This window comes from Miscanthus floridulus, chromosome 4, assembly GCF_019320115.1.
Source record: "Miscanthus floridulus cultivar M001 chromosome 4, ASM1932011v1, whole genome shotgun sequence".
NCBI classification, from domain to species: domain Eukaryota; kingdom Viridiplantae; phylum Streptophyta; class Magnoliopsida; order Poales; family Poaceae; genus Miscanthus; species Miscanthus floridulus.
The window spans coordinates 100,210,578-100,234,042 of NC_089583.1; the positions used below are offsets into that span (position 1 = coordinate 100,210,578).

At 45.3% G+C, this 23,465-nt stretch overlaps 1 protein-coding gene across 1 annotated transcript; it reads left to right on the top strand.

Annotated features, from left to right (window-relative positions):
- The first annotated feature begins 3,921 nt into the window (after positions 1–3,921).
- On the top strand, positions 3,922–22,571 carry LOC136552315 (non-specific lipid transfer protein GPI-anchored 23-like). Its single transcript, XM_066543847.1, has 4 exons — positions 3,922–4,089; positions 18,835–18,846; positions 21,931–22,399; positions 22,522–22,571. Exons 1-4 carry the CDS (start codon positions 3,922–3,924, stop codon positions 22,569–22,571), a joined length of 699 nt encoding a protein of 232 aa, XP_066399944.1.
- The last annotated feature ends 894 nt before the right edge of the window (positions 22,572–23,465 follow it).

Sequence of the window (23,465 nt, forward strand, 5' to 3'; positions counted from 1 at the left end):
AAAATTCTATATGGAAAATAATATCTTGTATTTCATGCCTCAAACCACCAAAAAACGAACAATGGTATCTTCCATGTCCTCTACTATCCCACAACGTATTGCACACTTTTGAAACTCTATATAATATTCTTGGACAGACATATTGCCCTGCTCTAAGCACTGCAATTTGATATGCCATTCATGTTTATAAGGAGGAATAAAATGATCACGCATAGCTATCTTAAGTTCTTCCCATGTACCAGGTAAAACATCTTCTGCAACTAACCCATACCACCAAATAATGGCAAAGTCCTTAAACTCACTAGTAGCTTGTTGAACTCTATATTGCTCAGGTACAAGGTGGGCACTAAACTTTTGCTCTACTGTCATCTCCCAATCAAGGTATCCCTCAGCATCATATTGTCCCGAAAAAGAAGGTATGGTAAATTTAACCTTTGCATAAGGATCATCGGGAGCACGATTACGATTACCTTGATGGGGTTGAAGTGTCGAGCGCCACCCATACCTGTGGTGTTTGTGTGAAGACGAAGATGTAATCTGTTTCTCCTTGTTGCTGCTCGATCAACATTACCATCGGTATCATACATCTCGTCATCGTCGTTCACATCTTCATCGGGTGCTGGACGGTTTTCCAATGCAACTATCCTGTCGGTTAACGTGGACACTCTTTTGTCCAATCTCTCAAGAGTGCTACCGAGCTTGAGGTCATTGAGCACGTTGGTTACAGCCTTGGCAATTGCCTCGCTCATATCCTTATGAGCATGTTCTATAACAGATTGTAGTTGCTCTTGGCTGACGCACTCCTTGAAGTCTTTGGGCATCTTATCTTCATCATCACCTGCCATCGTAGACACAAAACATAGCAACAAACAGTGAAGGTTATCCCTAATAATCCTACTACGCAGGTGGAGTGGTGCTGCCTCTCAAGATCACAACAAAAGGAAACACCTTATCAAGCTCTTACAAGGTTCTTACCAACGTAAAGCAGTGGACGGTACAACCGGTGGCTCGTACGTGATACCTGTGAGGGTGTGACACCAAGATTGCAAGGGTTATTTTCTGTACCGATCTGAAGTATATGTGAAGCTTGGGAGGCATGCAAAAGAACAAATATGTATATGTGGCACACAAGTCAATGACAGACAGCAATATTGAATAAATGTCTAGAGCACTTGTCCTAGTTGCTGGCCTATACGTGTTCCTATCACCGGTTGTGATAAATAAGAGAGGGAACAAGGATGAAAGGAAACAAGTATCAAAGGTAGAACCGGATGTGAACAAGACAAAAGGTATCACAAACAATAGAGCTATTGAGTGTTCCTTATGCGCTCCTTTTCGATATCTTCTATTCTCTTTTACTATTTTTTTTCTTTTATTTTTTGTCCAATCTTTTTTTTCTTGCTTTTGCTCTTTTGATATTTTTTTCTCAGCAAGGAGCACACAAGAATAAACCACAAAAAAATTGAGCTCAATTGAGTAAAAGATGTGGCCTATAGAAAATTAGGACTGTGCTAAAAAGCATACCAAAACTTGTGGGCCCAGAAACTCAATTTTCCTAATCGAATTTCGCAAATCTAATTTTTGTGAACCTAGCAACACTGGGATGAAATAGATCTAAAATTTTCTGGCGTTCTCCGTAGATATAAAATTTTTCCTGTTTCGAGTTCGGATGCAAAAGTTATGACTGTTTTAAGGAAGCTACTCGAATCAGGGATTTAGTGGACACAAGATGCAAACCGATAATGATACGAAATAGTGGCGGGTGGAGGTATCAACACAAACTAGAAAAGAACACAATCTAAACCAGCAACAAGACTTTGACCTAGGACATAAACTCAACAAAACAGACTCTGAAACTGGATCATGCAAAGGCTATGGCGCGGATGGTTATAGGATAAGAAACAAATATGGCATTGGACTACGGGATAAAAGCAAAAACACTCGAACTAAGAGTAAGATGCAAACTTGACGGTATACCTAAAGCTCTGATTACTACTTAATGGGAACGGGGATCTCGATCTTCCGTCAGGTTCAAGATAAACAACGATTTGTTCGGAGAGCGACACACCGATCCGGTTTCAAATCACAAAGACCCGAACCCTGCAACCTTAGCACCACGTCTCCTTTGGTTATCAACCGTGTCACAATCCGGTTGACCTCGCCAAGAAGGCTAATCCCTGCTGCGAGTCGAAGAACACAAGCAAGAATAAGATAAAACACAACTCAATTGAAGTGACAATTGCAGATGAATGATTAAGCACTCGAAGTTGGGTTCTTGCAAACCGATAACGGCGACTGTTTAATGACAGATTGATCTAAAACAAAACCCAAAACCTAATTTAGGTGGTGGCTACTGATTATATAGCCTAAGGGATGTCCGAGGATCCCTCTTCACGTCCTAAAGGTGTCCCAACATGTTACAAGGCCCAACGGCCCAAAAGACGCTGACACAGCGCCGTGACATATTCTAGATGTCAACTTGTTTCAACTATTCCTGTTGATTCTGATGTAATTTTGATGTGGGACCACTTCCATTGGTTTCCTTATGAAATTATCTTTCCATCCATATGTGGATCATAAAAAACGGAGTTCGTATGCGACCTGGAAGTCCGTTTTACTACACGCTGGTCCTGGAGCCCGAGATGGACTCGAACTCAAGTTGGACTGGGCCTCCGGCTTGGCTTGGACGTCCTTGCTGGCCTCCTAAGGTGGTGGCCAAGGAGGAGGACGTCCAAGGGCTTTCTTGGTGGGTTCTCTAAGTCCTTGGGGTGTGCTCCCACTTGGACCAGGGTCCCAAGGATGAATAACAAGCCCATAACGATAGTGTAGCTCCCAGCAGAAATAACGACAGAATATCTTGATGGTTTGGAGGCCTTGCTGATGTGATATTGAGATGAGACCAGGTCTATTTGAAATCTTATCAAACAAGCTTTCCATCAAGTGCTCATTGACCTCGATCGCACTCCAGATGGCTGAGTTATGGCCTTCCCAATGAAGCAATGTCGAGCTGCCGATGAACCGAAAATTCAACTTTGATGAACTTGCACGTTGAGACATATTTGTACCTACATTCAAATAACGACATGTACATGTAGAACCAAGTGAATTGTACCAAAAATCACTATGCAAATGTAGGAACGAGCTCACCTTATAAACAATGGTCGTATCCGATGGTGTCATGTCCTCATCACCACGGCCGCCAGGGCGCTGCCCGCGGGGGGGGGGGGGGGGGGGCGTGGCCGTCGGAGCACGGCTTGCCGGAGGGTGTGGCCCGTCGGGGCGCTGTTGCTAGGGGCACGACTGCCTAGGACACGAGATAGGGTGCATCCACCGGGGTAGAGACAGGATGCGGCCGCCAGGGTGCAGCCACCGGAGAGCGTGGCCACCGGGCGTAACCCGCCGGAGGTGCGGCCACCGGGGCGCGCTGCCAGCCGGGGACGCGGCCACCGGGCACGAGCAGCTCGGCCGCTGGAGCCTTGTGCGGACGCCGCCTGGGCCACGCATCAATGTATCGCGAGTGGAAGGAGCCGCTGGATGCGCGGGATGTGGATGAGGGAAAAAAGACCCATGAGGAGATAAGGAAAAAATAATTAAAAGAAGAAAAACGAAGGGCATTTTAGTCGTTTCTTTCATTTGGTCCACTGTTTCTGACTGTGGAGCTGTTTAAAAAATAGCTTTACTAGTGAAGCTGAACTTTGCCAAATAGGCCCATGGAGTACAACTTAAACTCGAGATAAATTGCTCGTACGCAAAGGGATCTCTAATCTAAAATTTTATAAGTTCTAGATCTACTGGAACTGCAAATACGATTTAGATTCTTCATATCTCAACAGTAGCCATCGTCCGTCCTATAAGTAAACCCCTCCGCGCGTCGTTCATCGTACCCAACAACACGCGAAACAAAACCTAATAGCTTGGAAGATGGCGACGCCCAAGTGCATGTGGTTCGCATTCGCCGTCACCTTCGCTGTGGCGGTGGCCACCCTGCAGCCGTCGGCGGCGACCAGAGTCCTCGACGTAGACCAAGAAGCAGGTTCTTCTCCATGGCCGCCGGTGTGGTGCCCTTGGCCGCTCCCTCTGCTTCCTTGCGTCACTACTGCAGAAACGCTTTTTAGGGGCGGCTCGTAACCCTTTGTAGGGGCGGTTTGGCCAGCCGCCCCTACCCAACCGTCTCTATAAATCATGCATTTGTAGGGTCGGTTCCTAGGCCATCCCTACAAATCGATATGTAGGGGCGGTTGTAGTACCAGCTGCCTCTATAATACCTGTTTGTAGGGGCGATTCAATCTAGAACCGCCCCTACAGTATGTTTCCCGTAAAAAAATCAAATTTATAATTCAAATTCGACCAGAACACTGCTTGTTTCCGCGTATTCCATCCAGCGTTCGTGTTGCCGAACGCCCCGCGACCAACGTTCCGAACCGAATTCGCATTGCCGAACGCCCCGCGACCAGCGTTCCGAACCGCGTTCGCATTGCCGAACGCCCCGCGACCAATGTTCCGAACCGTGTTCGCGTTGTCGAACGCCCCACGATCAGCGTTCCGAACCCCTTAGACTACAAACATAAGAGTATTATATAAACTACAATTACAAGTCCAATTCACAAGAATATATACAATCCATCATTAAATATACAAATTCCATAAATATTGTTATCAACATCCTAGAGCTAGCCTTTCAGTCTCACGAAGGTGTTGGTACTGAGGATTTCTACCTAAGTTAGACTCTCGGTCATGGTAGGCGCCTTTGACGTGTACAATCTGGTCCAATATGAAGTTGCAAAGGTCGTCGACGAGCTCTAAGAGTTGGTCATCCTTGTATGGGTCTCTTTTCATTCATTTCTCTTCTTTCCACTACAAGAGAACAAGTTTCGGTTTAGTATTTCATACCATGTACGAAGTTTTTATACTACGGGTGAAGAGATTCAAACTTACCCTTAAGGGGTGTCTCTTGTAGGCGCCGGTGTTACTCATCATAGAACATATATAGTGTCCACAATATACACTCCTAGGCTTCTGCTTGGGGCACTGTCGACAGAATATCGTCGGCAGTCCTCCAAGGGATATCCCACGAAGATAGATTGATTGGCAGGGAAGTGTGAGATCAAGAACAAGAAGGCAATAGAGACACATGAGTTAGATAGGTTCAGGCCGTCGGTATGACGTAATACCCTACTCCTATGGTCTGTTGGTTTGTATTAGCTATTGTATGATATTGCGTGTATTTGGAGGGGGTCCCTGCCTGCCTTATATAGTCCGAGGAGCAGGGTTACAAGTCGGTTAGATCTGAGAGATAACCGGAAAGTAATAACTGATTACAGGAATCTTGGGATCATACATATCCTAACAGATCTCGTAGTATCTTTGGGATACCTTCAGAAGTCTTGCGGAAGGCACCGACCAGAGTCGTGCCCCGCAAGGCTTCGTCTTATGGGTTGGGTCACCCCTGAGGGCGCAGGCCATGTGGTCTGCCATGGATACCGGGGGCCATACCCCCACAGCTAGTCCCCAAGCCTGACAGTAGGTGACGTAGTCACGTGGTGCCAGTGTCAGAAAGTAGAAGACTAGCCGAGCAGGCAGCCAGTCCCTGGGCGTAGCCATGAGATGAGAACAAGCACATTCACCGCAAGGTGAACTGTGCCCACTTAGTCCCCGAGCCTACTGGAAGATGAAGAATGAATCTTGTAGCAAGGTCAAAGAAAAAGAAGTCTAGAAGCTTACTGACGTCATCTAACATGCGCGTATCAAGACCCTAGACATGCTGCCCAAGATCAGCACCCTGATCCTAACAGCATGGAGCAGCTTGATAGCACACCGATGAGATGTATCAAGATCTGACCACCAAGGGACCACCGAGGAGTCCCCGGCGTCGCTGGCGATATTCGAGCACCGAAGACCGAGGAGTCCTCGACGTCGCTAGCGATGTCCAAACACTGAGGAGCAAGGAGTCCCCGGTGTCGCTGGCGATGTCCGAGCACCAAGGAGCGAGGAGTCACCGGCGTCGTTGGCGATGACCGAGCACCGAGGAGCGAGGAGTCCCCGACGTCGCTGGCGATGTCTGAGCATCGAGGAGTTCCCGGCGAAGCTGGCGAGGTCTGAGCACCGAAAAGCGAGGAGTCCTCGACGTCGCTGGCGATGATCGAGCACCGAGGAGCGAGGAGTCCCCGGCGTCACTGGCGATGACCGAGCACCAAGGAGCGAGGAGTCCTCGGCGTCGCTAGCGATGGCCGAGCACCGAGGAGCGAGGAGTCCCCAGCATCGCTGGCGATGACCAAGCACCAAGGAGCGAGGAGTCCCCGGTGTCACTAGCGATGTCCGAGCACCGAGGAACGAGTAGTCCCTGGCATCGCTGGTGATGATCGAGCACCGAGGAGTGAGGAGTCCCGACATCGCTAGCGATGACCGAGCATCGAGGAGCGAGGAGTCCATGGTGTTGATGGCGATGACTGAGCACCGAGGAGTCCCTAGCATAGCTGGCGATGTCTGAGCATCGAGGAGTTCCCGGCGAAGCTGGCAAGGTTCGAGCACCGAAAAGCGAGGAGTCCTTGGCGTTGCTGGTGATGATCGAGCACCGAGGAGCGAGGAGTCCCGGCGTCGCTGGCGATGACCGAGCACCGAGGAGTCCCCGGCGTCGCTAGCGATGACCGAGCACCGAGGAGCAAGGAGTCCCCAGTGTCGCTGGCGATGACCGAGCACCCAGGAGCGAGGAGTCCCCGGTGTCACTGGCAATAACCGAGCACTGAGGAGCGAGGAGTCCCTGGCATTGCTGGCGATGTCCGAGCACCGAGGAGTGAGGAGTCCCCGGCGTTGCTAGCAATGACCGAGCACCGAGGAGCGAGGAGTTCTCGGTGTCGCTGGCGATGACCGAGCACCGAGGAGCAAGGAGTCCCCTATGTCACTAGCGATGACCGAGCATCGAGGAGTGAGGAGTCCCTGGTGTCACTGGCGATGTCCGAGCACCGAGGAGTCCCGGACGTAGCTGGCGATGTCTGAGCACCGAGGAGTTCCCAGCAAAGCTAGCGAGGTTCGAGCACCTGCATAGCTGGCGATGTTCGTGCACCGGCATAGCTGGCGAGGTCCGGGCATCGGCGTAGCTGGTGATGTCCGTGTGGTGAAGTGTGCCCACTTAGTCCTCGAGTTCGAAGAAACCGAGCGCCAAGGAGTCCCCGGCGTAGCTGGCGATGAAGCACGAGCGACGAACAGTCTGGCCAACTAGTCGGCGGTGAAGTGAGCATTGAGTAGAAGCAACCGGCGAACAATCCGATCAACTGGTCATTGATAGAGTCCATGAACCAAGCGGTCTGACCAGTTGATCGATGGAGAAGCCCAAGCACCAGGTGATCGGATCACCTGGACGATGACCCTGTAATACAAACATGTAGAACGAGTAGTACATGATGTAAAAATATATGAACTCCAGAGAAAAAATAGTGTATGTAGCTTGGCGATCAGTTGGAGCGAAGATGTATTTAATATAAACTGCCAGAACAGTTAGTGTGTAGCTGAGTCTCCAGCCCTAGCTAGCCTGTTAACCATAACGCGGAGCACGGAGCCCGTGCATGTGTAGGAGGAACAAGCATCGCTAAGGAGCTGTTGTCGACCACCCATAACACAGAGGGCAGTCGCTCGTGCACGTCTAGGGAGGAGCCGGAGACAGGGCCGTCTCTGGAGGTGTCCAAGCATCAACAGGACTGTTCAGGGGTTCAGAAAATCATTTAGAGAGCAAACATGGAGAAAACAGCTCGGAGAAACATTGCGGCGATATATGGAGACCGAAGAATATTTAAAAGAATATTAAAGCATGACTTAGCTTTAGACATAATGTCTAGTCGGTGACGTATGGCGCTATTTGGTCAGCGAGAGGATGGACATCTTCAACTTTGTCGATGAATCTACCCCTCAGGGCATGTTGGTAAGCGGCGGCAGCGTTGGTGAACCCGAAGGGTAGAGCCATAACTCTTGAAGTTTTCTAGGCAGCCTCCGATAGATTTGGATCGGAGGGTGGTCGGCGCTGAACCAAAGTGTCCAGAGCCGATTCGGCGATGGAGAGACAATCGGCGAGCTTCAGATCGACCTGATCAATGGATTCGATCAGATCGTCGTTGTTGATCTGCCTCCTCTGGTAGCGAGGAAGCGGGCGGTGAGTTGTTGATGAAGGTGACCTCGGAGGTGGTTTCGAGATCGAATCTGTAGTCACAGGTGCGGGGATGATCGGAGTAGAATTGATCTACACCGGTTCAAGGAGCTCTCTGACTCCATCAGCGTTGATGGTTCATGAGATCGATCCGACCGTGAAGATCTGGTCGGGCTACGGGAGGGATGAAGAGCCTGTGGAAAAAGTCATCTTGTTCGACGAGGAAACAGCACACACACCCCCTACCTAGCACGCCAAATATCGATAGAATATCGTCGGTAGTCCTCCGAGGGGTATCCCACGAAGGTAGATTGATCTGTTGGGAAGCGTGAGATCAAGAACAAGAAGGCAACAGAGACACTCGAGTTAGACAGGTTCAGGCCATCAGTATGATGTAATACCCTACTCCTGTGGTCTGTTGGTTTGTATTAGCTATTGTATGATATTGTGTGTGTTTGGAGGAGGTCCCTGCCCGCCTTATATAGTCCGAGGAGCAGGGTTATAAGTCGGTTAGATCTGAGAGATAATCGAAAAGTAATAACTGATTATAGGAATCTTAGGATCATACATATCATAACAGATCTCGTAGTATCTTTGGGATAACTTCCAGATGTCTTGCAGAAGGCGCCGACCAGAGTCGTGCCCCGCAAGGCTTTGTCTTGTGGGCTGGGCCACCCCTGAGGGCGCAGCCTATGTGGTCTGCCGTGGATACCGGGGGCCATACCCCCACAGGCACTATGTGTTTTGCATATGAAAATGTTAAGTAATGCTTTTGATAGCCATGTAATGGAGTACTAAAGAAGTAAGTTACACTTACCACACATAGTGTTTTTATAGCTAGCTTTTCCTTCCTTGCTGGATCATGCCTTCCTCGATTATTAGTGACATAGAACCTAAATGCCCTGTTCGAATTATTTTAGCAAATACAACTTGTTAGTATCTAAAAGTGAACGTTACAAGTATGTATACAAACATATAAGCTAATGAGGATTGTCGATATGTATACGTCTTGAGAATCGATATAAAGTCTTTGTATGTCACCGGGTCCCTATCTATTGAATCAAAGACCCATGCCATGCTCCTCCCGACATCGACGACTATACAAATCCAGTGGTTGTTGCATAGATTTAATCATAGGACTAGATAAGCTCTTTTGCATCGAATAAAATATATCGAACAAAGCTTTAAGTATAGAGTTGAACTTACTCAAAGTTGTATGGTAGCCCTATAGTAGAGTGTTGTTGGAGAGTTTTGAAAGCCAGGGCAATGTATGCCGCAACCTTAAGGGACTCTTCCCTTAGTTTCACCGTACGGATGTGCTCTTTCTCCCGAAGAGTCTTTGTAGCAGCTAGCTCTTTGGCATCCAGTTTCCACTATTTAGGGTAATTAAAATTTGTTTGGGTTATAGCTTGAGGGTCTATATACCTGACTTTCACACTTGGTATTTGTTTGACAATGTACACTTGTATTCTACAAATCACGGCGTGGGTTAGTTACAACAAAATTCAAAGATTACATTCATATCATATCAGGACGACAAGGACTTACAGGCACCACGTGCGAATTAGATTCATCTCCATTGCTCCCAGGTGAAAGCATGTCTGCATGTCATTGAAGTCAAAGACAATTTTCCTGGCTGAGCTTCCAAATGTGCCGGTGGGGAAGCATGCTTGTACGAGGTCTATGCTCGTTTGGAGAACACGCAAGTACCAATCATGGAACCTTCTTATTCCAAGTGGTAGGCGCTGGATGTCCTGGTTTGGTAGGAAGGGCTTTCCTCTTTCATATGTTTTTGGGCAATCCTTTGACCATTTGATGGCATCAACATTTGGATACTGCTTTGCAATTTGGTGGAGTTTGCTAGTGACGGCCTCCTCAGAACCCCGTGATGGGACTTTTTTAACTTGGTTCTCAGGCTTGAAATGGTCATGGGAATACCACTTGGACACCAATGAAACATACTTTCATCAAAACATAAACTGGCCTTATGGTGATTGGATGCTTCTTTTAAAGTTCCCATTCAAGCACGTCCTCATCTTCTTATGCATCACCTTCTTCAGGAGGCACTCATTGTTCATGTATCGGCTGTGCTTGTTGAGAAGATTGTGGCATCTCATCATGCACTTTCTCGGTATGAGCTGGAGAAGGTTGTGGCATCTCATCAGGCATATACTCGCTAGGAGGCGGCGAAGAATGTGACATCTTAGGAATGTGGTGGTCACGAGACGGTGAAAATATCTCCCTGACCTCAACAACTCGCTCCAAATTTGGGAGAGGGGGAGGCGACGAAGAAGCAGTCAATATAATATCATGTTTGTGCCAGACGATGAACTGCCCCATAACGTCTTCGAGTAACACCAGCCCCTCGAGAGTTGTGTAGTCTATCCTCTACTGCAAGAACTCAGGCTTCATGGTATGCACCTTGACCCTAGTGTGGTCCGGCGATATCTTATTATTATGGTGTAAGCCACTGGGAGGATGTGCCACACCCGTTGCCACCTCCATCACAGTGTTCTGATGGCCGCTGAGAAACACTAAGGTGCAACTAGTTGGTTCCTATATGCGATCAACGGAGGTTGTGGCTGTAGTGGAACCTTGGCTGCTAGGAACTTTTCGAGGGCTGCCAACAAATGCTAGTTCTCCCAATGGCGTCACTAATATCCGTGGCTTCGTAGACAGTCCTTGCTCCTCCAGCGCCTTCACAACTAGAGCCTCCACTTGGAGCTCAAGATTAGTCTCCTTGTCTCTGCCATGTTTCTTGTACATGTGCCTGCCCTCTTCGAATCCTAGCTTCTAGGTCATCCTTTTCCCTAGCCCCCTGGTGCGGCCTATGTGCTCCTTGTTTCCCAAGCCAAGGCTAAGCTCGTCCCTCTCTCTAGAAGGATTGAATGAGCCCTTCTCCTTGCCTTCAGCATATTTCAGTATCCTTGATACTGTCTCTTGGGTCTCCAGTTTATCAAACTGAAGATTACCGTCGGATGATTCTGTACTCCTCGCATATATCTAATTCCTTGAGTATACCTTCAAATTTGTCACATCGATATTCCCAGCAGCTATGGCCTCTTCGTCTATCTTCCTAAACTGCTCTTCCTTAGCATAGTAGCCACCGGGGCCTAGATGATGGTGGTGTTTGTTCTTCTTCTCTAGCTCGGTGTTACGGGCACTGAGCTCCAATGCCTCCGGTGAAGTCTTTTGAGCCACGAGCTCCACCCATTGACTATGAGTTATTTTATCGAACTCGTTGAAGGGAGTTAACCCCTTTTGGATATACTTTGTGTTGAGCTCCGACCTCCAACATCAGAATGACTCTCCCATCATCCTGAAAGCATTTTTTTCCAGTTCGTGCTTACCCTCCGAAAATCTAAAATTGAGCTTCAGCTGCCTATCCCATAGTTCATTCTTTTTGTTCTCTGGTACCTCTTTCCAGTTAGGGATTGTTGGGTTCAATTTATATCTTACTAGGGCGCCGATCGCATTATGGAATCATCCTCTTAATTCCTTTGGCTCAAGGATCTCCCCTACTGGCCCGACCTCCGTTATCATATAGCATGCCTTATCTAGATATAGCTTTCCTTTTCTATCCCCTCATTTCCTCTTAGGCTTGGTAGTCGTGGTTGTGTCTTGAGGTTGTGGAGTAGAGGCATCGTGATCTGTCTCTGTGGCTATTGCATCTGCCCTCCTTTCCTCTACTCTGTTTTGTCCAGTGAGATGTCGCGGACGTCGACGTCGTCATTTTTTAGTTTCAGGGGGGACCTATATATATGATAGGTCAAAGTGTTAGCAGAGGTAACACAGCCAAAGCTTTAGCAAAATTTACAAGCTAAGGCTTTTTTCCTACCTCCTCGTTTGGGTCAAAATCCTTGTCCAAATCTTCCTCCATTGGCCTCCTTCTGGCTTCACATGGGAAAGGATCCTCCGGACTTACATATCCCTCTTCTGAGTCCTCATCATCATCATCATCAACATCTTTGCCTTCAGCAGCCTCTCATGCTCCCCCTTCTTCCTCGTCACACTGTTCCTGAGTAAGCATCACTTCTAGATCCTTTTCTACCTCATTATTGAACTGCACCTAAGTAAGATGGTCCTCTAGTGCTTGCTCCACATAGGTTGGCTGCACATCATGCTCGAGGCATCGGGCTGCACTGTCTGGTGTCCGCGACATTATTTCACGCTTTGTTCTAATAGATGCAAGAAAGTGTGCTTTAGGTATGCGAGAATGTATAAGAAATCAAAAAGGTCTATAAACCAAAGTAGTCCTATAAAACAACAATATATCAAAAAATGAGAAGTAGTAGTAGTAGAGGCCTCAGAAACATGTCAATCATTATCTGATCTTGAACTTGGAGCATCAAGGCATCATAACAGAGAAGAGAAGAGAAGGTAATGTAGGGGCGGCTGCTAATGATGCCAAGTTCCTCACAAGTTCTTGATCATTAGCTCATATTCCATATAATGTATGGACTTAGACAATTTCATCATCGGCAAAACAAAGGAGAGGAGAGGAGACGGGAGATTTGACAAAAAAAGCAACAGCTGCTTAACAAACATAGAGAGGAAAAGGTGTAAAAAAAAGCAGCTGCTGCTTCCCAAACATAGAGGATGGAAAAGGTGGCAAGAATAGAGGAGAGGGGAGATTTGGCAAAAAAAGGCAGGTGCTACTTCCCAAAAAAGCAACAGCTGCCATATTGACTTTGCTCGATCACACATGAACATCATATGCTTAATATCTTCCGAACCTGATAGCCAGATCGGACAATTAGAAGTAGTAGATAGTAGTAGTAGGGAAGTAGTAGAAGTAGTTGATAGAAGTACAAGTAGTTGATAGAAGACAGAAGTAGAAGTAGTAAACAGTAGTAGTAGGGAAGTAGTAGAAGTAGTAGAAGTAGCAAAAAAAAGCTTATGGTAGAAGACAGAAGTAGAAGTAGTAAACAGTAGTAGTAGGGAAGTATTAGAAGTAGTAGAAGTAGCAAAAAAAGCTTATAGTAGAAGTAGGAGGAGGAGTACAGAGTATAGTACAGAGTAGCTGCACAGCAAAGCAAGCAAAAGAGGAGAGAGGAGGTGAGAGTTTGCCAAAAAAAAGGTAGCTACTGGCTGCCAAAAAAAATAGAGCAGCTGCTGCCAAACATAGAAGTAGTAGATAGAAGACCAGAAGTAGTAGTAGGGAAGTAGTAGGAAAGATAGAAGTAGAAGTAGTAGACAGTAGTAGTAGGGAAGTAGGCAAGAACTGCACACGCACTGTGGCTCTAGCACTGGCTGCGACAGAGAGAAAGAAAGCTCGAACGCTGGTTTGCAAATGCTGAGAACAAGACAACGAAAATGAGTTCAACTCACAACTAGAGATACCAAATCAAATGACAAGAAGAAAATTAAAACTACAAAGATTAATCAATGATTTATTGCTTTAGTAGGTCACGGATGCAAGCACTAAGCCATAGACCAATCAAAAACAAGTAAGAACGAGTTGTTGCACTTGGCTCCACCAGTCAAATCCAACGAACATAGAAAAGAAGAGGCGAGCGACTCTGCACGGCTGCCGGCTCTGTCTAGGAGCGGAGGGATCTGGTGCCGTGCTCGGCTGCTGGGCTTTGGCTTGGCGAGCAGCCCACCAAGGGCGAGCACTCTACTATGCCGGTTTGCTTAGGCCTAAAACACCGGAGACCGACGAAGCGAACAGGAGGAAGAGAACGGAGACACAGGAGGAAGAGAATGGAGACAGAGAACGGAGACTAAAAAATCAGAGAGAGGTTGTTATTGCATCGAGGAAACAGATGGAGGTGATGTGCTATTGCTATTGGAGGAAGAGAGGGAAGGAATAGATGGGGCCAGAATACTGTGCTCCATGGTGGCAAGCCACGTTGGTCCATTTGGACTATATATATAGATGAGACCTAAATTAAGATTATGGGCCTAGTTTAAGGGCGGCCCTTGCACGTCGCTCTATCAAGTCAAACCTCACCAAATGCAGTAAGCGGTGGTTGCAACTTTGGAAAAGAAAAAACTCACAAACATGGAACAACAGTCAGCACATAAGATTAAAGTAATTGAATTATATTGCTCACAATAGTCTCTTGCATTAGTATCAAGTAACAGCATACAAGCTTTCTGTATCAACAAATTAAGCAATATTTATCCAAGTTTTCTAGTCACCAAATGTATACATTTTCTGGAATTCATAATGCATAAATATGGAAGCTAAAATCAACTTAAAAAGGAATTTCATTTGTCAACTTAAATATAGAATTTCTATTCACCAAATGTATAACATACATTGTGATGTACTATATATGATATAAACTTGTATAGATAGCACAATGATTTGTCACAGTGTCACAATGCTGCATTAAATGAAACCATTTCCATGAAGCAATTGCTTTCAGAAACCCAAAATTATATGATAGCAGGCTTTGGACCTTAACAGTAGGCAATTTATGTGCATAATGAAAGTGGTAGCATCAAGCAACAGAGCAGGAAGATAACCAGACCGAATATATAAGTGCATTTGTAACCAAAGTACGACTCCGCAACGATATATAACCAATCAGGAAGATATGTTTTCAATGGAACAGATCCAAATGGAAAGACCTATTTTTCACAAACATAGGAGGTTAGACTGTAGGTCTTTCTGTCTGACATGATATTACAATAGCAGCAAGAAAGCACCAGAGCAGCACAAAATTTGGTAGAACAATGATATTTCACTCATGTGCATGTACAGAAGTGCCACTAGTAGTAGTCAGATGTTATACATCTAAACATCTGGTAGAAGCAAACACGTAATGCGCCTAATTGATTTACTAGCAACTCAGCAGCAAGCGGTATGAAGGAACATGTAATGTGTATCTTTAGCTTCAATTCGATGACCTAAATTCCTAAAATACGAAAATGGCACTAAAATTCTATGTATTCCTCCTAAAGCACCTAAACAACCATTTGCATAATCTAAAGAATGTGATGGCTCATAGCACAACAGATGCTGATAAAAAACTTAGGTGTTTCACTCGCCCATGCTATTGAATAATCGACAAGCCTTTAAGCTACAGAACACTAAGACCGCAAACAACTGTAGCAGGGAAGGTGAGGGGAATGAATGAATACCTGATACTGGACATCAGAGAGCACAGGCAGTCGGGCCTCCCGCCGTTGGAGCTGTGGATGCTAGGGAAGGAGTGCGGACGCCAGAGAGCTCGGGGACCATGGCCACTCGCCGCGGGAGGGAGCACGGACGCCGACGCACCTGGGCCACAGGAGGGCGGGGAGCAGGCCCGCGACACCTCAAGGTCGTAAACCCTAGCGCTGCTGGCTGGGGGCTCTAAAACCCTAGCCACCGTGGAGATGGGGCGCGCGGGTGCGGAGAGGGGGCGCGGGCATCGAGAGAGGACCGAGGGTGCAAAGAGGGGGGCGCGGGCATCGGGAGAGGTCCGAGAGGTGGAGGCGGCGGGGCGCGGGGGAAAAAGTGGGCAGCCTATGGTGTCTGGAGGAAGAAGAGAGCGCCTAGCCCATTCTCACCCGTGCGCCCTTGTATTTATACTCAGGACGATTTCTAGGGGCGGTTCCTGATCCAGCCGCCCCTACAAATGCATTTATAGGGGTGGTTCCTGATCTAGCCGTCCCTACAAATACATTTATAGGGGTGGTTCCTGATCGAGCCGCCCCTACAAATATTTTCTATTTTATTAAATTATTAATTCTGTATTTTTTATATCACAAAAACACAAAGTAATATAAAAACAATAATATATATGCACAAATATAATATTTTATATTATTCTATATATGCAGAAATATATATATAAATAATTGTAGTCAAAACAATATAAAAAACAAAAAACAAAAAATAAAAAATTGAATTTTAAAACTTCAACTACAATTTTATGACATTAAATGAAATAAAATGAAAATGTTGTAAACATAAAAGTTGTATACCTCATCAACATGTACAACTTTTACTTTGGTCATCTTGTCATGTGACTTTGTTTAAACGATTCAAAATTTGAAATTCAAACAATTTCAACTTGAAACAATATTTTGAAAGAGTAAATGATTTTAGATGAAAAACTCATAAATACCAAAGTTGTAGAACTCATCAATATGTACAACTTTTATTTTGATCATATTTTCATTTGACCAAATTTGAACAGCTGAAATTTTGAATTTCAATAAATAGTAACTTCAAACAAGATTTTAAAACCTTAAATGATTTCAACAATAAAAGTCGTGAACATAAAAGTTGTTGAACTCATCACTATCTATAACTTTTATTTTTGTCACTTCTTCGTATGACAAAGTATTAGTAAACATTGTTCACAAATTCACATATGCCTCATAGTTTCATGAACTATACGAGAAATATGTTGATTTATGAACAATGTTTACTATCACTTTGTCAGATGAAGAAATGATCAAAATAAAAGTTGTAGATCTTGATGAGTTATACAACTTTGGTATTCATCACTTTTTCAGCTGAAATCATTTAATGGTTGAAAATCTCGTTCGAACTTGTTATTTTTTTAAAATTTGCAAATTTGAAGTGCTCAAACTTTGTCAAATGAAAAGAATAACCAAATCAACATACTAACTTGGTAGGGCAATTTTAGGAAAAAATCATCACATTTGGTGTTAGTATGAGGGAGAAAGACTAGTTGCAAATTTTATCCAGAGATTAAAAAAAATCACAACTGTTCATGATGATCAATGATGAACAAGTGTGATTTCTCTTTTTAATCTGTGGCTAAAACTTATAACTAGTTTTTCTCTCTCATACTAACTCCAAATGTGATGGTTTTTTTCCTAAAATTTTCTAAAATCATGCTCTATCATTTTCGTCAAGTCATCTATCTTTGTCAATAATTTTGAATAATTCAAATTTTGAATTTCAGAAAATAACAGCTTCAAACTTGATTTTCAACCACTAAATGATTTCAGTTGTATAGGTGATGAATATAAAAGTTATATAACTCGTCAAGATCTCCTACTTTTATTTTTTCGATTTCTTCATTTCATAAAGTGTTAAGTGATTTCATAAAGTTTTAGAAGTAACAGAGTGGATGTTGAAATAGATTCATCTAGATATTGCAAAGGGTAGTCTCACACACATGCATAAATGTAGTCTCACACACATACAAAAATATGTAGTCTTACACACATACATAAATATATAGTCTCACACGCATGCATAAATGAAGTCTTACAAACACACACTTACACAAACACTCCACGTTCCACAACTAGCTAGCCCGCTGTAATGACTTTCCCCTTGACACCTTTTCGTTCCCATGGCAATATGTCTTTGGGTATGTTCTTTTCTACAATATTGATCTTCTTAGAAAAGTCTGTGAATAGCGGCATCTCATCGTAGTTATTGTAAGCTTCAACATCGTCCATGCCATCAACTCCAATAATGTGTTGTTTCCTAGAGGCAACCACGTGTTTTGTCTTCTTCTTTGAGGAGAGGTTACTTTGTGGGTCAGACATATAGAAAACTTGTGCGACACGTGAATCGAGCACCCAAGGGTCATCTTGGTAGCCTAGATTCTCGAGGTCCAGGACTCTCAATCCAATCTCGTTCAGTTGGTGTTATTTGATCCAGCAGCATTGAAACAAGGCCACCGTTATATCCCTTCCATAGTCAAGTTCCCATATCTCTTCAATGATGCCAAAGTATTGGATCTTTCGCCCCAATCCATCGAGAGCCTCTATTCGAACACCGCTGTTTTGGTTCACATATTTACTATCCTTTGCGTGGGTATAGTACGTATACCCATTGATGTCATAAGCATTCCAAGAAGTCACTTGTCTTGATGGCCCCTCCATCAATCTACTGATGGTAATAGAGTCTATGGTTTCTCTAGGCTATATGTTTTGGTCCTTCAACCATGTAGTTAGTCGTTGCTTGTGTTGTTTCATGACCTAATCATCCGAACGGCCATTTCTCTCCGCCATAATGATAGCCAAGTGTTTATTAATGTACGGTTGCATTAGTTATGTACTTTGCAAGACACTGTAATGCGCCTGACTCACCTCTTTGTAATCATGGTCAATAAACACTTTTCTACCACTGGTGCCCTTCCCAGCCAGCCTACCCTTGTGATGAGAATCGGGTTTACCAATCCCTTTCTGTACTTTTAGATACTTTTGATAGCACTCGACGACTTCTTCAGTACTATAACCCTCTATCATGGAGCCCTCTGGGTATGCTCAATTATGCACGTATCGACTTAGAACCGACATGAACCGCTCGTAGGACCACATTTCATGCAAATAGCAAGGGCCCAGTGCCTGTATCTGATGAACCATGTGAATCATAAGATGTGGTATTATATCAAAAAAAGAAGGAGGTAAACACATCTCTAGTTGGTTTTGTGTCTCCACCACAAATTCATGTAGGTCACTCAGCTTTTGCTTGCAAATTGTCTTCTATGAGATCTTCGAAAAGAAGTAGCACATGTGGGTGATGGCCATTTTCAAGAACTCTGGCTTTATAGCCCTGATTGCAATAGGTAGAAACACTGTCAGCATCACATGACAATCGTGAGCCTTGCAGTGTGTTATTGACAAGTCCTTCATCGACATTAGCTTCTTCACATTTGCTAAAAATCCAGTCAGGACTTTGAACCCCCTTAGGAAAGTGCATATAGCTCTCTTCTCGTCTGGTGTTAGGTTGAACCACGCCGTGGGCAGAGTGTATTTTCCATTAGCCTCAGGTACCAGGTGAAGTTGTGGCATCATATTTAGCTGCACCATATCTTTCCATGCTTTTAGACCATCCTTTGACTTGCCTATGTCCATCAAGGTACCAATGAGACTCTCAAAGACATTCTTCTGCACGTGCATAGCATCAATGGCATGGGGGACCTCCAAGTCTGGCCAATAAGGCAGATACTGAAAGAAGATTGATTGTTTCTTGAAAGGTACGCCTTCGACTGGAGGTGTGCTTCTATCTCTATTCGTCCCATCCGGATTCTTTTTTTCATAGACGACGCGTATGTTTTTTACCATTCTGTACATGTGTTCTCCGTTATGACGTCTCTCTGGAGGGGGTTCAATCTCTAGGGTGTTATCATAAAATCTAAAGAACAATTTGCTACGGTACTTGTGACTTATCTTTAAGAAGCGTCAGTTCCTTAGGTAAACTATCTTCTTGGATGCATCTAGGTACACCCATGTAGTACCATCCAAGCAAACCAAGCATCCCATCTTTCCTTTGATCTATCCAGACAAAGTAAACAACACAGTGTAATCATTGGTAGTAACAAATATTATTGCTCTACATATGAAGTCCTCCTTTCGGAACGCATCGTACATTGGCTCCCCATGCCTCCATAGCTTCTCTATTTCTTGCATCAAAGGCTCGAGGAACACGTCTATATCAATGCCTGGTTGTTTAGGGCCAGAAGTAAGAATAGTGAGGAGAAGGTACTTTCTCTTCTGACACAACCACGTTGGGATGTTGTACACGGTCAAGATCACTGGCCAAGTGCTGTGGTCGCTCATCCTCTCATTGAAGGGATTCATTCCATCAGTGTTCAAGTCAAAACGTACATTCCTTGGGTCATCACTGAATTCTTTGTGCTTCTCATCGAACCTTTGCCACTGACTACAATCAGCCGGGTGTGCAATCTTATCATCATCCACCTTGCGCTCATCATCCCACTATGTCATAAGTGCGGCTTCTTTAGGGTTTAGGAAGATACGTCTTAAACGGTCGATCACTGGCAAGTGCCACATTACCAAGGTAGGAATTCTTCTCTGCTTTGCATCATTGCCTAATTGAGTGTCCTCTAGGGGCTGAGATTCTTGTACCACCTTTTTTGTACCCTTCTTATTCCTCTTTTTCCCCGTACCGGCTTCGTCCCTACCGTAAAGGTCATTGTTCTTGTACCGATTGGCTCCACACTAGGGACATTTATCTAGTGACTTGAACGTTTCGCCACGAAAAAGTATACAGTGGTTGGGGCATGCATGGATTTTTCAACCTCCATTGTCAATGAACTTATGACCTTCTTCGCTTGGTATGTGTTGGCGGGAACTGAGTTTAGTTGTGGCAGCACACATGACAGGAGATGCAATAGGTCATTGAAACTACAGTCTGACCAGCCGTACTTAGCCTTCAGGATGTGTAGCTCAAGCACAAAATGTAGCAATGTCCAATGTGTCGGACAGCCCTTTTCAACACCATACACAGTCTTCTTCGATGCTTTTGTCACCCTTTTCAAATTTTCTAAACCTTTTGGACTATTTAGTAAAATCTCTGGTCCAAGGGCTCGAATTATGTTCTCCAAATCATCTTTATCCCCGACACGTGCTCCACAATCATTATTGGCACCACCGTCGTCGTTACCATCCCAACCACCAGCATCACCACCTTGTTCATTGTCAAACTCGTAATCCATTCGTGCATCAAGCTCTGCTGAATATTAGGACAGGGATTCTATGGTTTCGTTGTCGTATTCCTCCTCATCCTCGTTGTTAACAATAACCATTTCACCATGATGAATCCATATTGTGTAATCCTCAATAAATCCTTGCAAAATCAAATGTGATATGATGATAGTTACATCTGTCCATGACATACGGTTCTTGCAATCTTTACAGGGACAAATAATTGTATTCTTATTCTTTTTCAATGTCGTTGCATGCTTCTTTGCGGCTTCAATAAATTTATCCACCTCTTCACGGAAACCTGCCTTGAACCTTAACGAACCATACATCCAAGAATTCTTGTACTACATCTTTTACAACAACAACAACAAAACAAACATTAAATGACTACTTATCCAGATATATATAAAAATAAATCAAATTAATAATTACTTGAGAATAATTGTATATACTTCAGATATATATGAATATAAATCTAATATAATTACATAAAGCATACAAACACACCATGGTAGAGGAAAATTAATTAATGGCTCATTTATCCATAAATAATTAAAATACATATTTGTTGATTACAATAAACAATTTCAAAGACAACAATTAGCAACAATTATATTTTACCCAATATCTTTCATACAAACCCTAGTCCAATTTCATCAAACATAAATTTACAAAAACAAAATTAATAAAAAAAACTAAACCCTAGATCTGGATCCACATGCACATGAAACATCCATAAAACTAACTAAGTATTCACTAAATTCAAGAAACATGGACCAAATAAGGGTATGATCTTGTTCCCCTCCCTAATTTACCCTAGTACATTAAAAACTTGGGTCTAATTTGCTTCATAAGTAGTTCAAGCACCATCGAGGAGAGAGAAAAATAAAACTCTAATTACTCACTAACCAACCATTAAAACTTTAAAAAAACTGTGGAATAACATTTTCTTACCTTCTACAACCTCTCCCCCAAAGGATTTGAGACCAAAACCTTCTCCCTTAGTAGACCAATTTGTGAGAGGTGTCCAAGGCCTCCCCACCTTTCTTTCACGGGTTGAAGTGAGTGACCCGAGAAGAAAGAAGGTGCCGCAGTTTGCTTTATATATGGGTCATTTGTAGGGGCGGCTGGTGATTGAGTCGCCCCTACAAATCGGAGGTATTTATATGAGGACATTTGTAGGGGCGGCTGGTTCGGCCGCCCCTACAAATAGCAACGCCGGGACGGCTGGTGATTGAGCCGCCCCTACAAATCAGACACATTTGTAGGGGCGGCTCGTATCACCAGCCGCCCCTGCTGTTTCAATTGTAGGGATGGCTGGTATCTAGGCTTCCGAGCACGTCACTGTAGGGACGGCTCCATCACCAGTCGTCCCTATAAAAAATTCGTCCCGTTGCTACAAACCGTTTTTCACGTAGTGCGTCCCAGGCCTGCCGTGGCTGCCGCCCTGCAACAACTCTTCATCAGGCGGCGCACCGATCGTCCCGCACCCTCCGCTCCCTCCGCTTCCTTGCATCCCGGGCCTGCCGCGGCTGCCGTGCCTGCTGCCCTGCAACAACGACTCATCGTCGTCGTCAGGCGGTGGCGCCGGCGCACCACCTTCGCCGGTCGAGCCGCCGCAGCTGGCGGAGTGCCGCACGTCTCTGTCGGGGCTGGCGCCGTGCGCCGACTCCCTCACCAATGCCACCAGCGGTTCGGCGTACCCCGCGGCCGCGTGCTGCGACGGCCTCAAGTCGCTGGTGAAGGACGCGCCCATCTGCCTTTGCCACGCCATGAACGGCGAACTCGGCAAGGTTCTGTCGGCGCCCGTGCTACGCCTGCGCGTGATGGCGCTCCCCCGCACGTGCCACGTCGCTGTGCCGTTTGGCACGCTTCGCAAGTGCATCAGTAAGTCATACACACACGTAACCACCTGCACGCTACATTCTTCTCGAGTGTATATTGACATGGACAACTAATTGCTAATGCGATCCACTGTGAATTAATTTGTGATTGAATTGGACTGACAGGGGGACCTGTGCCGCCGATGGATGCGCCATCTGCACCACCGGCAGCATAATATGGTAAGCACCATCCTAATCCTCTTTTTCACTTCACTTATTTTTCAGTAGATCGGTCTCCCATATGTATTAGTTATGTTCTTATTCAAGTCTGATCTGCTTTCGTTTTGATTTGCAGTGGTTAGTAGAATGATGAGGTGCAGAAAGCGGCCGATCGGTTGGAATAGTTTCGTCAGGGGGAGTTAGAGTAAGATTAGATTGTAGAAGTCTTCGTCCAATGCTGGTGCTGATTAGCGTAGCAATGTGTTAGGGATATCGGTCATTCATACATCGAAATTATGCACCATTATAATCTGCAGTTTAAACTTGTGTGGGATGTGCTTTGCGATTTTGTTTGCTAATTTTTTTCCATAAGGTCATCGGATTTGCACTGACGTGGTCTAACATGACACGAGTATCCGATTCAGCGGGGGGTTTTTTTGGACATACCACTGAACACCCAACGTAAACACAAAGCCCATGCGCGTATACATAGACTCCAACCGTCCAACGTGCTAGCACAAGGCCATGCGTATACTACATAACCTTTTATCCTACGCAGATGCTTGCACACGGTGGACCATCCCGTTCGGACCCGTGCCTTCTCGGGGCGGCCCAGTGGACAGGCCCAACAACACCTCTATGACTTTTCTATCTCTGAAAATTTCTCCACTCGCACTCGCATCGGTGTCGCGGCGTCGCCGCGCCCCCCTTCTCCCACTGCACGCACGTCCCCCGCTGCGCCGTGCCCTTCCCCCCACAGCGTCGCACCCGATCGCCGCCACGCCGTGCCCTATCTCCCGCGAGCGGACGGCGCTGGGCAACTACGGCGAGCAGCAACGGCGCTAGAGAAGCCGCGCCGACGGGGCGCGAGCCTGGGCATCAAATAGGCGCAAGAGAATCGCAGGAGGAGT